The following is a 15,441-nucleotide window of genomic DNA, read 5'->3' as shown; positions in this document are numbered from 1 at the left end:
TGATCAGACCCTGAATGCCTTTCTCCATGCACACACAGACTTCACATCACACCATGGACTTGATCATAGGAAAACATTTGAAAATGCTAAGACTCACAAGTGTCTGGATTTAAGGCTCAACTAAGGAAAATCTGTGGCACAAATGAGTAATTTCACAAAAGTTAGGTAATAATAAGTCATAAAATATTATTTATGGAAAAGAGTAAAGCCAAGTCTAACCAAGCAAATGTTAGAAACAAGAAGAGAGGGGAGGAGTCTTAGAATAATCCTCAAAACAGTTTTTTAATTTTATCCTTTGTGGAGATACTGAACAAGGTCCTTGTTTTCTGTTTTAAGAACATTCAGCCTTCAACATTTCTTTGGTAAAACAAGTAGATAAGTGTCGCCAATTTAACTTCTCATTTTAACCACTGTCTGTGTTTTAAATACCGGTCAGCAAACGTTATCTTAGTGCTTTGATTCACTCATCTAAAAATCTGCATCTTAATTCCTTTTTTCACGAGCAGTAAAAATACTCAGGCCTATTTAAAACATGGCGTGCAATATAGAGGGAACTGCACTAACTTTTAACTCTGCTCATTACTTTTAAGCTCACATAAAAAGTCTAGAGGTCCTACAGGCCTCATAAATAATGCTGTTCAAGCAAAATCAGATTACTTTGGTAGTGTTTACACGCACAATACAAAAATAGGGGCCAAATTTAATTAGGGATGGAAAATACACTGGTGGAAATCAAAGTTATGAAATCATTAAGTCTACAACAGAATTAGAAGCAGAAGAAATTATAAGAAGTATTTAATAGATGTGCATTTACTATAAAAGTATGAAGAAAGAAAAAGGAAGAAGAAAGCAAAGAGTTGAAAAATAAAAGAAAATGAGCAGGAGCAACCAAAATTGGCAACAAGTACAGCTGGTTCAACCGTTTTTACTTGTAGATTGGAAACAAATTCCACAAATTAAACAAATCCAAGTAACTAAAATCAAAACAACATGCTGCCTTTGACCAGGGGTTCCCACACTTTTCAGCCCGTGACGCCCACTGTCCCTCAAAGTGATCTACTGTGGCATCATTTAGCTGGTCTGCAGAAAATCAGCCTACCTTTATGATCATGTGGCTGTGTTTCCTGTGCTGTTATGAATTAATCTACTACTACTGATAATTTTGATAATTAATTGTTCACTAACCCTAAACTTAGGAGTCATCTGGCAAAAAGAAAGGCAGAAAAATCATTACATTTTCTATTTTCAAGGTTTTATTTCAAGGTAAACTTCCATTTTTTGTCGACATTTTTTACTATAATGGGTTCTACTTTTAGATAACTTAAAAAAAAACATTCTGGAAGATATCTTACGACCCCCCATTTGTGTCTTGTGACTTCCAAGGGGGTCCCGACCCACACTGCCTTAGACAAACAACTGTTTCATACACACGTTTACCTGCAATTGAAATCAAAGATATTACTTTATGCCATATTGTAAGACATTAATTCTTAACATTAATGTCTTTAATCACACATGAACGGTGCACTTAGAAGGAGAAAGGGTAACAGCCTATTACCAACAGGAGAACTGGTTGAGTTACACAAACACAAACTTGACATGACCAGTAAAACGATCTCATATTAGCAAGCCAACTCCACATATTCCAAAAAAACTTGGTCTGAATCCATCCAGCTGAGTCTGTACTCGTGTCTCCAGGGTGACACTCTGACGTGTGAGCCTTTAAAACTGGGTCATCCACCCAGGCTGCTGTGTGTGTGATTATTATTGTCCTTAAACAAATACAGCTTGGTTATTCAGTCACAGTTTCACATGACACCTTCTGATGTTTTCCTTCGCTTTCTCATAACATAAACAACAAAGAGGGGGCCCTCATGGCGCAGTGGGAAATTCCAACACTGATGACACAAAAGTGTTGCGCCCCGTGCTGAAGCGCACATGAAGATGCTATTGTGAACATTTCATTTGCACTGCAATGTTAAAGGGATTGGGTTCCTGGCTGTCATGTTTTCCAGTGCAGCACTGTTGCAGCTGCTCTCCATGTTGTCTGTTGCTTGTATTTCTCGACCAGGCTGAGCCGACACAGAGCATTACATAATAGTGGCAAGGAGATCATTCAAAACTCAATCATTCCATGCTATTTTGTCAAGACGTTTAAAAGTATCATCAAAAATATGTATTGCATCACTGGTACAAACAAGGTAAAGCCATAGACTGTATAAATAATGGACGTAGTATCCGTGGTGTCACCCATCTGTTTCGGAAGCGCTGTTTTGAAGCCAATCGTCGGCGGTAGCCATATTGGAAATGCTGAACACAACCTAACTGCTGTCGAGCTACTGCGAGGTAAAGAGGCGGGCTTTGAGATTCCTAGCCAACAGCTACAGTGATCCCGCCTGTTAATCAAGTCAGCTGTGCCTCTCATAATGGATAACTCGTAATCTTAATATCTTCGAAATTGCTGTGTTATGAAAAAATTCACCCCCAGTACAGTGTGTGCCGATCGAGAAGTGAGCAATTCAGACTACACTCGTTTTTGTACCAGGCTGTAAACGTTATTACTTTTGCTGTAAAGATCAGCTTTTTTGAGTTTGTGTGTATGTGACTTCCGGTACTTCAGGAGCCAGCCTTAAGTGGATACTTTAGAAACTGCAGTTTTTAACACTTCTGCATTGGCTTCAATTCTTGCGGCCCGAGGTTGCCGCTTGACTAAAGCACAGAAATGTTCTCCAAACTGAAAAGCATGGTCATGTATCAAAGCTCAATGGTGCAGATTCAAATATTCAGAGTGTTCTTATTTAGTCAGACATAGGCCCTTTGCAATGAATGGATTGATTCATTTCAAGGAGAGTGATTCAAAGGTTTCTATGTAAGTACACAGGCAAGAAAATTGGAAACACAAAAGAGTGACCTGCGAAAATGTCAGATATTGTCGAGGAGGGAATAAAAGGTAATAACACATAATGGTGAGTACAAATTATCTTTTAGAACTGTACTGTGTGTACTCATCAGGTTACACTATAGAATGTTCTCCTCACCAGATCATTAAAAAAAAAACAACGTGTGTAACTAAACTGAAACAATAAGAGTGGGTTCTTACCTCATGCAAATTTAGCTCTTTCACCTTTTCCTTCTGAATGACCTGGGAGGCATAATAAGACAAGAACATATTAGTCATTGGTTGACACTAATCATGTCATGATGAACGAGAAAACAGTGCTTCTGGATATTTGATTACAGCTTATAATGAGAGTGTGATGAAAAATACCAATGTAAGGGCGATCAGGGAGATAAGATTGCCTTGTTTATCGTAACTGCGTGTTCACTGCACGTGCAGGGGTTGTCAGCTGTATGTGTGCGCCTGCTATATGAGCTCTGTAGTCGTACATAAGCCAAACATAGGCCGAACATATCAGTGTTTTAGTTGGCAGGAAGAAAGATACATCAAGAGACAAGTTACACGCTCACGGGTCCCTACAGGATCTACGTTGAAAGTGTGTGTGGGTGTGTGGTGTATGTATGAAGATATGACCGTGCTGCTTCACTTGACATGTGGAACCCAGAATAGGCACTCGTTGGTATTACATAATTGAAGGACACGAGAGTCATGTTTATGCCCTCCATCACTCCCTCTGACTAGCTCTGCAGGCTATATTTTGCTGATACACTCACTGTGAGTCTGGTTGAACCAGCTGAGTAGCTTTCTTCCATTTGGTTTAAGTAAAATCCAGAAATAATGAATTTGTGCTAAAATATTTTTAGAAATACCTTCAGCTAGCAGATGAGTTAGCAAGAGAATACCTGCACCAGAAGAACTACCCACTTATGTGCTACTACAGGGTGATATCCCAGAGAAACACTCCATAATTTTTACATCATTACGCAGATTAGATTAAATTACACTTATCAATGAAGCCATATGAAACCAGCCAACTAAACTGGACTAGACGCATACCTTAAGGACATTAAGACCGGGATGTGTACTTTTTGCTACTTAGCTTACACACAACTGAAAATATTGTTCTTGTTCTCAGACAAATGCTTCCTTTCACTTGCAAAGCTCTTAATGGTTACTCATCATATCTACAAGACCTCATAGTGCCCTATTACCCCTGTAGAATCTTTCAATCCCAGAGTACTGGCTTGCCTGCAAGTTACCAAAAGTACTATGGGAGGTTGAGTCTTCAATTATCAGGCCCCTCTCCTTTGGAATTATCTTCTATTCAGTGTCTGGGAGAATGAAGCCCTCTCTACTCTTAAGAGTAGGCTTCAAACTTTTCTTTTTGATTTGGCCTATAGTTAGAGCTGGCTCAGGCTTAGACCAGCCCCTAGTTATGCTGCTTTAGGCTTAGACTGAAGACGATTCGAGACACAAAGGCCTTGTTTCTCTATTTTTCTTAATCTATATTCAACTGTTTCATATGTTCATGTATGTCACCAACTTTCAATCTTTATGAATCATTAAAGTTAATAACCATTTATTGCCATGGGGATTTTTTGGTTTCTATGCCTCCAAGGTTCCTTGTTGCTGTGGATGGTCTCCTGCCGTAGACTTGACTGACTACTAATTAACATAATCAGTCCTCTTCTCTATTTTATCTATTATTGTAGGTGGTATTTGTTGAATTGTACAGTGCCAATGTATGAATTGGCACAATACAAATAAAAATTATCTGACTGGAAGAATATGATTTAAAATTTCTGAAGTGCAGTGTGTGTGTGTTTGGTGTGTGTGTGTTTGGTGTGTGTGTGTTTGGTTTGTGTGTGTGTGTGTGTGTGTGTGTGTTTGGTGTGTGTGTGTGTGTGTGTGTGTGTGTGTGTGTGTGTGTGTGTGTGTGTGTGTGTGTGTGTGTGTGTGGCTGCTTACTTGTTTGTATGCATATAATTCTTTGTGCGCCTGGTGCCGTAACCTGGGGAGATGTGAAGACAAAACATCTTTTTGATTAATTTTTGACCTCTTTCAACTAACTACCTTAGAAAGAGACAAAAGTGAAAACATCATTGAAAAAGAAGATCCAGAACAAATGTTCTTGGTATTCTTTCCTTGTTATACGTGTTACACGTATACTGCCCTCTGACAGCCGCCTGTTCTAGTATCATTTTGGTTCCTAATGTGTAAGAAAGAATAGTAAATTCCCATGATCCTGCTATAGGTGTAAGAGCCTACTAAATAACTACCTATTGGATTTACCTATTATAGAAAGGAGTGAAAATGTTGAAATAAAAATGTATACCTTTCTGAACTCTGTCAAGTATGTGTTTTGCTCAGTAAAGCAAAAGTAGACAAAGTTACATATTAATGGATACTTTTTAAAAAGGTCTCAGGCCGCAGTTTCCAGTGATACAATCAAGTAAAATATCAACTCACAGTTTCGCTCATAAAACACTGGATGAAACATTTAAAACATTACTGTGGTTGTTGAGACACTGTGTTGAGGCTTGCAAAAAAACTATGCCAAAAAAGAGTATCCCATTGTTTTTAGAGTTTATGGTTTATGTAAACTCTTGCCGTAACCCTTAATAAGTATTGCTCTTGTAAATGATCGAAAACAAAAGACCTCAGTAAACAGGGAGAGAACAGAGACAGTATTGGGTAAGAGAGAATCTAGAATCTGAGAATGAGAAAAATAAATGGGGAAAACATTGAAAAAACACAAGAGCAATAGAGATAGGAGAAAATCATAGGTTTGTAAGATTTACCTCCACAATAAGTAACCTTAACCTCTCGCAGCAGAGTGAGAGGGATCTGTAAAACAAGCAGCACAGTCTAGGAGAGAAACTGACATTTAAAAAAAGGTCAGCAGGAAAAGGTGCAAGGACTCCCAAGGGTAGGGGACAACTGGATATGGGTTGGGGTCGAGGGTGACTGATAAGAGATTCTCAGTGGCCATTAAGTACAACGTCAAAGTGGGTAAGGAGAATGTGGTATATATTTTCAGCATCCATTTCCCTCTGACATCACAGCAGGAAGCCATATATCTGCTATAATATAATATCAATAGAATTGTGTTCCAGGTTGTTTTATAAACATTGGGAATCAAATAAATTGTTTTAATTTAGTACACTTCAATTAATTAACAACCAAAAAGATCAGGAACAGGGCTGAACTCAAGGGATACCTCCTGTTAGACATCAGTTAATGTTAGCATACAGCCACTTCTTAGATAATTTATATAACATTACATTTTCTTATGAAATATTACCAAAGGTCTCTAGGATGTCACTTTCATTTGTCTTTCAGTTGCTTGTGAATTTAAAAGCAGTGAAATGAAAACAAGTGTGAGGTATCCTTTATTTAAACATCCTACCAGCATTTGAGCTCTCCACCCCGAGTGTGATGTCAGTAGAGAAAAGCCATGGTGATCAAATAAGGTAATTATCAGTTGAAAAATGAAAAATAGGTTTCTTTATTCTTCTTATTTTGCTGAACAGTCAGTCATGAACACTCATAAACTCTAAAATCTGTGTGTTTGATTGTTTTAGGCTTGTTTACATATTACATATATAAATCTGTCAGCCAAGCACATGCTTTCATTATCTGAGGCATTTGTTGTTTGCTTTAAGCATTACCTCGTGGTCAAGAAATACTTTTCAGTCCTTGCAAAGTGTGCAGAATATTTCACGTGTGTGTGTGTGTGTACTCTTTAGACCCACTGACAGAGACGGTTGAGTATTTCTGTGAGAGTCTGACTGGTGTCAACGTTTGGGTGAATGTTTGTCTGGGTTAGAATAATGACCTGTCACACGTCAACACCAACATAAATTCTTCAGTGCACTCACTCACTCACCTGTCTGTGTAAACAAGGGCAAAGATGCATACAGCATAAAAACTAAGGTTATATGTCAAACTGAGCTGTAGCAAAATATGTCTTAAACATTTAAAATCAATGAACAACTTCAGCTAGGGGGGTGTTGTTGTACTCATGCATGATGGTGCATGCAGTGTAAGTCCTTTGGGAGACTGCATCTTTAGACGCCTTTTATAGAGCGAAATCTCTCTTTCTATATTTTGTGACAAAACTTGGCAACTTTAACTTTAAGTATTTAATCATGGTACTGCATCGAAGTTTCTTTTTACAGTTAGATAAGGAATAGGTGGAACACAATATTAGTTAACCTACTTACCATTTGCCCTGCAAGATAGGATAGGACAGGGTGGCGAGGGGTGAATTTGTTGGAAACTGCTGCTTCTTGCTGTCTCAGATAAAAAATGGTGGACATTATTTTTACTGACTTCATTAGTGCTGGGAGAAAACCCAGCAGCAGCAGCAGCAGCTGGGACAATTTTACTAAACCAGAGGGGTTAAAAGGGGGGCAAAAAAATGACTCTTAAGTAACCACCTCCACTTTTCCTTTATGTGAGATAACTACTGGTTTATATGCTGGGCATATATATATATATAAACTTACAAAGGGAACAAAAGATGTCCAAACTGATATAAACATCCTTTAAAGGTTAACTTTAAAGTAAGATACAGTAGCTCTTAGGAGAAAAAAGGAACATTAACTACAGTCTTTGACGCAAAGTGCCATGATTAGATACAATGTAAATGAGCAGCTGAGGCTTTCAGCATTTAAGTTCTACTGCTAGAAACTTCACCAATTGTAGGATCAGACTACCTTCTCCAAACTGTGCTGTTGAAAAATATATCCCATCTGTGAAAAACAATCAGCAAGAGGGGAAGGGGAAGGGGAAACAATTTCACTTTCAGCCTAAGCTAGAAGCCATTGTGAACAAGTGCCATACAGTTTGTTGGATGGAAACAAAATGATCAGTGTACATTTAATCTGACTGGTTTGACTAACATACATGGTGGCACTTTCACTTTGGTTGTCAGTAGAGTTACACTATGTTCAGAGCTATCTGGCAGCACAAAGCCTAATCTGAACAAAGGTATCTGAATTTCAGTTTGAAAGTACAGTTCAAATCGGAGTCAGAGTTTGCCGGAACAAGAAGCAAGAATTTTTTATTCTCTTTCTTGAACTGTTAGATCTACATTTCCTGCAATCTGCTCTATTCTATTCTCTCTAAAAAAAAAAAAAAGCAGTTGCTGCTGGTTGCCAGTATGCATCATGGATCGGTGTGACTTGCTGTGTGGGCTATGTTTTTAGAGCAAAAAGACATAACTAGTGGTTAGAAGTGGTGATCATTTTCTGGGGCTTCATAATTCTGACATCAGATTTTTAAAATGATTGTTCTCATGACACCTCACCCTGCATGTAATGCTGTAAGGGAGGCATTTCTGATGTTGCACCCAGAAAACAGACAACGCATCCTTCCTAAAATACCCCTGTATGACACTTACTGTCACAAACTCATACAGCAAAGCAACAAAATACAACACAACTTTAAGAATGCCCAAATCTAGAGATTAAAGGTGCATTTATCTTACCTTATTAAGTAGCAGCAAAAGAGGAGGCTGAGGATGAAAACAAAGATGGCTGTCCCAAACACCACAATGTAGATATTAAGGGGAAGGTTCTGGAACCCTATATTTGGCATCCTGAAACTGTAGTGTGGGAAATCGGAGCTCATGGATAGTCTGTATGAAGAGAGAGAAAAACATGCTGTAAGAATTAACACACTCAAACACACTGTGAACAAAACAAATCAAGGACTAATAACGGTGAAGGGAAAGTGAAACTGAAATTTTAGTTCCACTTTCTTTATTAAAAGGAACATATTGCAACAGGACAACTTAACAGAATCATGTTTTAGACTCACAGTTTTCTGTCTACTCGTTCTTATTGAGAAAAATAAGCATGTGAACGCGGTCAGGTGTCAGCCGGGAGCGCAACCAGGTCGTAATCAGTCCGGCGGCAGAGAAAAAAAAGGTCTTGTGGAGACCTGTCACTCAGCTGCAGTCCCCAGCTGAGCGTCTCCGCTGTGGGCAACACCTTCAGTCAGCTGATTCTGAAACATGCTTTAAACTTAAAACATCTCCCTGATAGCCGAATGAAATATGAGACCACATGATGTTTGATCTATGCGATACAAAATCGAAACTATAAAATGTGTTCGAGTAAGTTCTTAATCAATTAATCAATACTTGCTTAATTATTAACATCCCTACCACAAAGCCATGTATGATAGCTGCTAAAACGCCAGCGACCACTGCTTCAATTTGATTTATTACTGACTTATATACTTATGTTTACACCACACTTGTTTGGCAGAATTTTGTTAAGTTGTTGTGGTGAACGCTTACAAGACTGCAAGTCAAAGTATTTAGTAAGTTTAAAACTTTAATTGAAGAAGATAAATAAACCATCTTTCATATTAATTCAACGCTTCATTTGCCTTTATCTTAACATAAATCTAGCCTATGAGAAAGAACAGTTTGGGTGTAATAAATCTGATATTGTTTATTATAATACAGATTGATTTATTGCTTGTGTTTATTGAAAAATACATGAAAAGAGGACCTTGAAAAATTAACATGTTAAATCGCAATATTGAGGAAAATAATCGCAATTAGATTATTTTCCAAATTCGTTCAGCCCTACTTTCTGATGTGAAACCTAAATGTTTAGAAAGATATATCACACATGCTTTCACAGAGAGTTCTTGCGTTATGCCTTAAAGAAAGACAGTGACAGCTTGAGTGTATGGGGACCAAGAGGCAACCACCAATCTCAAAATATGAAGCCCATACGGAAGTGTTATAAAAAGCAGTTCACTGAGCGTCCGCTTCAGGCTAGCTGCAGCGTCCGCTTAAGGCTAGCTGCAGCATCCGCTTAAGGCTAGCTGCAGAAAGACCGAAAACCGAACACACACCCATTCAAAAAAACGATCTATACAGCAGAAATAAACATGTTTACAACCTGGTTAAAAAAGGAGTGTAGTCTGGATAACTCATTTCTCGATCAGCACTGTACGGGGGTCATTTTTTCATAACGTTGCAATTTGGAAGATATTAAGATTACGAGTTTTGCCCATATAAGGACATGACTGACTTTACCTCACACTATCTTGACAGAAATAAGGTTGCGTTCAGCATTTCAAATATGGTGAAAAAAAAGTGCCCAGGAACAGATCGGTGATGTCACGGATACTATGTTCATTATGTATACAGTCTATGATGGAGACAGGTCTGAGAAGGGAGGGGTTTTCACTTGTGTTGGTGGTTAAATGCTATAAATAAACAACAGAAAGATTATTAATAAACAACTTCAATGATTTTTAAGATAGTTAGTTTTCACCAATATTTTCATAAAAGCTAAAGGTAGGTTCCTTTATCGATGTACAACCATCTTTTTTCCATAAACAGAATGGGTGGCCACCACCAAGAGAGAAGGTTCTTTACTTAAAATGACACTTCTGATTTCTCAAAGTGCACTTGCTCATATTTGATGAGAACACCAAGAAACTTCCTTTAGAAAACCTGATTCATGAAATGCAAGTTTCACCAACAAGATCTGTTGGTCAAGTGCTCTTACACAATATACCAAGGGGACATGACCAGACATGTCTTCGCCCACCCACAGGAGTGGAGGAGGGGAGGACAGGAATAACTTTACTCCTTTGGGAAGCTACTCCTGTAACCCTCCCCTTCACTAAACGCCAAGAGATTCATTCCTCTCCACTCCCCCGGAAAGTGGAAAGTTTTGTTAGTTTTGTTAGTTTTGTTGAGGCCACTAACAATCCTCCACGGATTATGAAAACACCATATGTGCCTCATAGTGAGTCTAAGGTGTCAGAGTGTTGCAGAGCTCTCAGCACTGTCCTCAGATAGCCTCTTTATGACATTATTCCAGAGATATTGGCGGTCGTAATGGGTGGAGAGCTTAAAGCTAAACCCCTGGATAAACACTGAGGACACCTGGCTCATGATATCAGAGGGCTGACGGGATAAGGACCTTGACTTTCTCTTTGCAGCATATGACACAAGACTGAATGTGAGTTTGATATCATCTGATCTGATAAGCTTATTTCAACCCCTCGACAGCCAACCAATAGGGATGTATGAAAAACTCAGGACATGATAATATCACTATAAGTCCACAACAATGAAAGTCCCTTTTATAAAATGAGGTAATTCCACCAGCTGGACCTTGTAAACAAAACAAGCTATTACACTCTGCTTGCTTGAGGCTCTGGTAACTTTAGCTAGCGCTGGGGCGATAATTGGATAACAATAATTATCATGATATCATTTTTCTCAATATAAATATAACAAATGTTTGATAAAAATAGGATATATTTAAACCTGTAATTACACTCCCAACCACTGGAAAGGGAGGGGGCGCTAGTATGTCTTAGACGCTAGATGCTAACCAACATTTGACAGAAGAAGAAGATGATATTGAACAGCCAATCATGTTGCAGGGTGAGAGGTACAGATTCAGACAACTTTATTGATCCAAAGAAGGGCAATTCATTTATAGCTTACCATACAACATTTAACATTTACAACACATCCATCATATATACATGCTACAAGTCACAAGTCAAGCACCAGATCTGTACATGATCTGTACGCTGGCTTAAATACGCTTGGAGAGGAATGTAAACACAGCTGAAACAGGCAACAGCGACTGAAGAACACAACAACTACCAGCTCAAAGCAGAGTCGTTTGTCTAACACTGTGCTGACTCAGCATTAACTATTAACTTAATAAACTTAATTAAATACACTTTCAGTATGTGGGTAAATAAATCTGATTATGCAAATTATCTCAACCTGAGAAGAAAAAAAAAAGGAATCTCCAAACTAAAACTTCACAAAAATCTCATTTTACACAAAAGACCTGCTTCCTGTTAGCACTGTCAAAAAATGAGGGACTCAAGAAGCTTCTCAGAAAACTAAATCCTGATACAAACTAACAAACTGACTGGTGTCTTCAACTTTCACTCAGGAGCAAAAATCTGCCTTTAAATTTAAAAGAAATAATGATTAAATTTTTTATCATGATAATTATTGATATCGACTGATATGAAAAACATTATTGTGATCACATCTTTTTTAATATCGCCCATCTCTAACTTTAGCCTATGTCTTTTCTTAGGGAGCTGGTAATAGCATTTGACTTATGTATGGTCGTGATAGATACTTATACTTTGGCTCCATACTAGCCTTCATTGACTACCACAAAAAATGGCTGGATGATGGGTATGCATGTGACTTCTCTGTATTTCCCGGATCCCTCCACTCAGCTTCACTCAACATAACAAAACTCCACCTTCTTAGCCTGGAGGACCTAGTGTTTGGTACTGTCACAGGTCCACAATGGTATTGAGAGGCTTTTGTCCTCGCAATATCCATTACAGAAGAGCTCTCACATCTTTAGAAACTATGCAGCCACTGTATGCGAGAGTAAAGGAGGGGGATCAGGACCGCTTAGAGCAGAGCTTAGAAAAGTGATGGGAAATTTGTGCTGCCTTCAAGACATGGCAGAGAAGAGTGTACTAAACCCACAAGCACAAACAGCTCCCATGAAGAGAGAGAAACCTCACATGCTGAGGAGTTCTGGATTAGGAAGACGTATTGAAATAAACAGGGATGTGATGGTACTATTGTTTTTGATTGATGGGTATGTAAAGGACCATTCCAATCAGCGAGATGAAAAATTAATCACAAATACCCCTTTACACCAGAGGGTGCTACATCAGAGGGTGCTGTATGATCTGTGGACGTTTGTAGCTTGTGACAATGCACTGTGTGGCATCTAGCATGTGTCCAAGCGTCAGGTTTAAGAATGACAACGGAACAAACATCATATACCTTTTTTCGTAACAATTCGCAAAGCCAACATTAGTTAAAGATTCAATGAAATGAAGATAACTTAAACGTATTAAATTTAATCTTCAACTGCCTTTACTGTGGTAAACATAAACATACCCAAGTGGTGATTCATGTTGAAGAGCGGAAAAGTCTGAAAAGATTGGAAGTAAAGGACTGTGAGAGGTGACATGATCTTGTCATGAGCCTTGTCAATGTGTCTCCTTGTTTGAATCAGAGCCTTTTCTCTGTCCCGTTCAAAACACACCTCAAACTGTGGACTTTATTCAATTTCACTCACCCACAACAACCTCCGCCTTTTTTTAAACACACATACATGCAGCGGAACACACTTTCTATACACAAGGACACACACACCCAAACCGACACTACTACAACTCATCCTAAATGAAGAAGGAGGCGAGAGCTTCTGTCATTACTTTTCAATAAGTATAACTAAGCGTTTTGCACCAGAGTTTTCTCATACATTCTGGGTAGTGGACATGCTCCTCCAGGGATGATGTAGGCAAATGGTACAGTGAGTTTTGTCCAGAATGTTTCCTATATGTAAACATAATAAGAATTTGAAAAAAACAACTGTGCAACCATCTCCCTTTCAGCAACACCAAACATATTTCATGAATAAGCAAAACCACTTCCACTGCAATGCTTCTGAACTTCTAAACACTGATATTCATTATGCATGGAAGCATTTCTAAAGCTAGGCAACAGCAAGTTGCTGAGTCCATATCGCTGAATCATCTTCAGTTTGATAAGTAAGGAAGGGCAGAATAAAAATAGTAGGGCTGGGAGGGCAATGTAAGTCTGCCATGTACTGCTGGATCACACCTTCTATTTAGAAAATCTTCAGCAAGACACGTCAGGATGGATTATTTTTGTAACTTATGTGTCTACTTTGGTCTCTGGTCTTTGTATGTAAATAATGGTGTTTTGTAAGTCTGTTGAGCTGAGCATACTGTCTATGCATGACAATAATGAAAACCAAATCACTTCAAATCAGTACATTTCTTAATCTGCCATGACACCTTGCTATCAGTTATTTCTATTATTATTATTTTAGTTTTTATTTGCACGTGTTTGTGTTTGTGTGTGTGTGTGTGTGTGTGTGTGTGTGTGTGTGTGTGTGTGTGTGTGTGTGTGTGTGTGTGTGTGTGTGTCTGTGTCTGTGTGTGTGTCTGTGTCTGTGTATGTGTGTGTTTGATGATGTTTGGTGTGTGTCTGTGCGTGCAAAACAGAGAAAGAATTTCTGGATGGTTCTTTGGCAGTGGAGGTTAATGGTTAGAGAAAAAAATAAAAATAAAATAAGAAACTCAAGTAAATTGAAAATAAATAAACAAATAATAATAATAATAAATATGTCAATTCAAATTATGACAGTAATTATAACATTATTTGTAATAATGTAAAATAAATAATAGCAAACTAAAATAATAAATCAATAAAAGACATAAATTAAAAAAAACATTATATATATTTGGGGGGTTTGACTCTGGGGGTCTTTTAAACAAATTATTAACAAGGGTAATGAAAAGCATACATTCGATTTTTGTCAATTGGAAAGGCAACAGAAGAAAATCAAAACACACTTCTAAAAATTCACTTTAAAATCTGAGCAGTCTTGCAAATCAAATTGCAATTATTGGATAACATGGCCTGATTTTCTATGACACATCCGTGTAATAGTGTAGTGATGCAATGAAAAAAAGAACTGGTTAACTCCTACGCTTCACAAATACTGATAATTCTCTCCCTGGATGCAGCCACAGCCAATCAAAGACAAACAGCGAGTCAACTATTGCAGGGCTAAGGACATCTGTAAGAGCGACATGTGGGTCATTAACCTGCCATGAACTCAGGATTGTGATAGCCAGTCATTGAATCCAGGTTAGACTGAATGACACATTTTAAAAAGGTTTCTCATAGAGTACATCTTCTGCTCTTACAGAAGGCTGTCCATTTCACTCTTTGCCACAACCCAGCAGTATCAAGATTCACTGACATCAAGGATCACGAGTGCAAGTGATGCAGAAATCCAACTCCTTAGCAGTAAACAAGACACAAAATGTGCCAGTGAAAATGTTTGTCGTGGTAAACTTTTCTTCTTATGAATTAATCAGTACATAGGGGTGGGACAAAATATACATACAGCAATGTATCCTATAGTCCTGACACGTGTGATATACATACTGCTGATGCCAGATATTGTATTTAGATAGAAAAATAATATGTGGATCAGAATCTGACTCACCGTGTCACTACCTCACCGTGTCACTACCTCATGACTTCTTGCAGTGGTGCTAATGGCATTAATCCCACACTTTGATTTTAAGTTCATGTGGTATACTTTAGTTAATTGGATATCATGTTGTATCATAATATGCTTGTCTAGCAATTTCACCAGTTATCAAAGAATGCTACATCGTAACATTATCGTCATGTATCTGATACAAGCGGCAACCTCTGGCCGCGAGAATTGAAGCCAATGCCAAAGTGTTACAAACTGCAGTTTCTCGAGTGTCCGCTTGAGGCTGGCTCCGGAAGTACCAAAAACCACATACACAAAAGTAAAAAAAAAAAAAGCTGATGTTTACAGCAGAAATAACTATGTTTATAGCCTGGTTCAAAAAACGAGTGTAGTCTGGATAGCTCTTTCCTCAATCGGCACACACTGTACATGGAGTTAATTATTTTATAACGT

At 38.2% G+C, this 15,441-nt stretch overlaps 1 protein-coding gene across 1 annotated transcript in view; it reads right to left on the bottom strand.

The window, feature by feature from the left end:
- Positions 1 to 15,441, bottom strand: part of rnf24 (ring finger protein 24) — a 34,190-nt gene that overhangs the window by 6,766 nt on the left and 11,983 nt on the right. Inside the window, exons 2-4 of the mRNA XM_034688223.1 lie at positions 8,394 to 8,543; positions 4,868 to 4,910; positions 3,101 to 3,142 (exon numbers count right to left, since the gene is read on the bottom strand). Of these exons, the coding sequence (XP_034544114.1) occupies positions 3,101 to 3,142; positions 4,868 to 4,910; positions 8,394 to 8,536 (228 nt within the window). The 5' untranslated portion in view covers positions 8,537 to 8,543. The remainder of the gene's footprint in view (positions 1 to 3,100; positions 3,143 to 4,867; positions 4,911 to 8,393; positions 8,544 to 15,441) is intronic.

This window comes from Notolabrus celidotus, chromosome 7 (genome assembly GCF_009762535.1).
Source record: "Notolabrus celidotus isolate fNotCel1 chromosome 7, fNotCel1.pri, whole genome shotgun sequence".
Taxonomy (NCBI): Eukaryota; Metazoa; Chordata; class Actinopteri; order Labriformes; family Labridae; genus Notolabrus; species Notolabrus celidotus.
The sequence above is the reverse complement of the archived record's forward strand: the minus strand, read 5'-3'. Positions and strand labels throughout refer to the sequence as shown.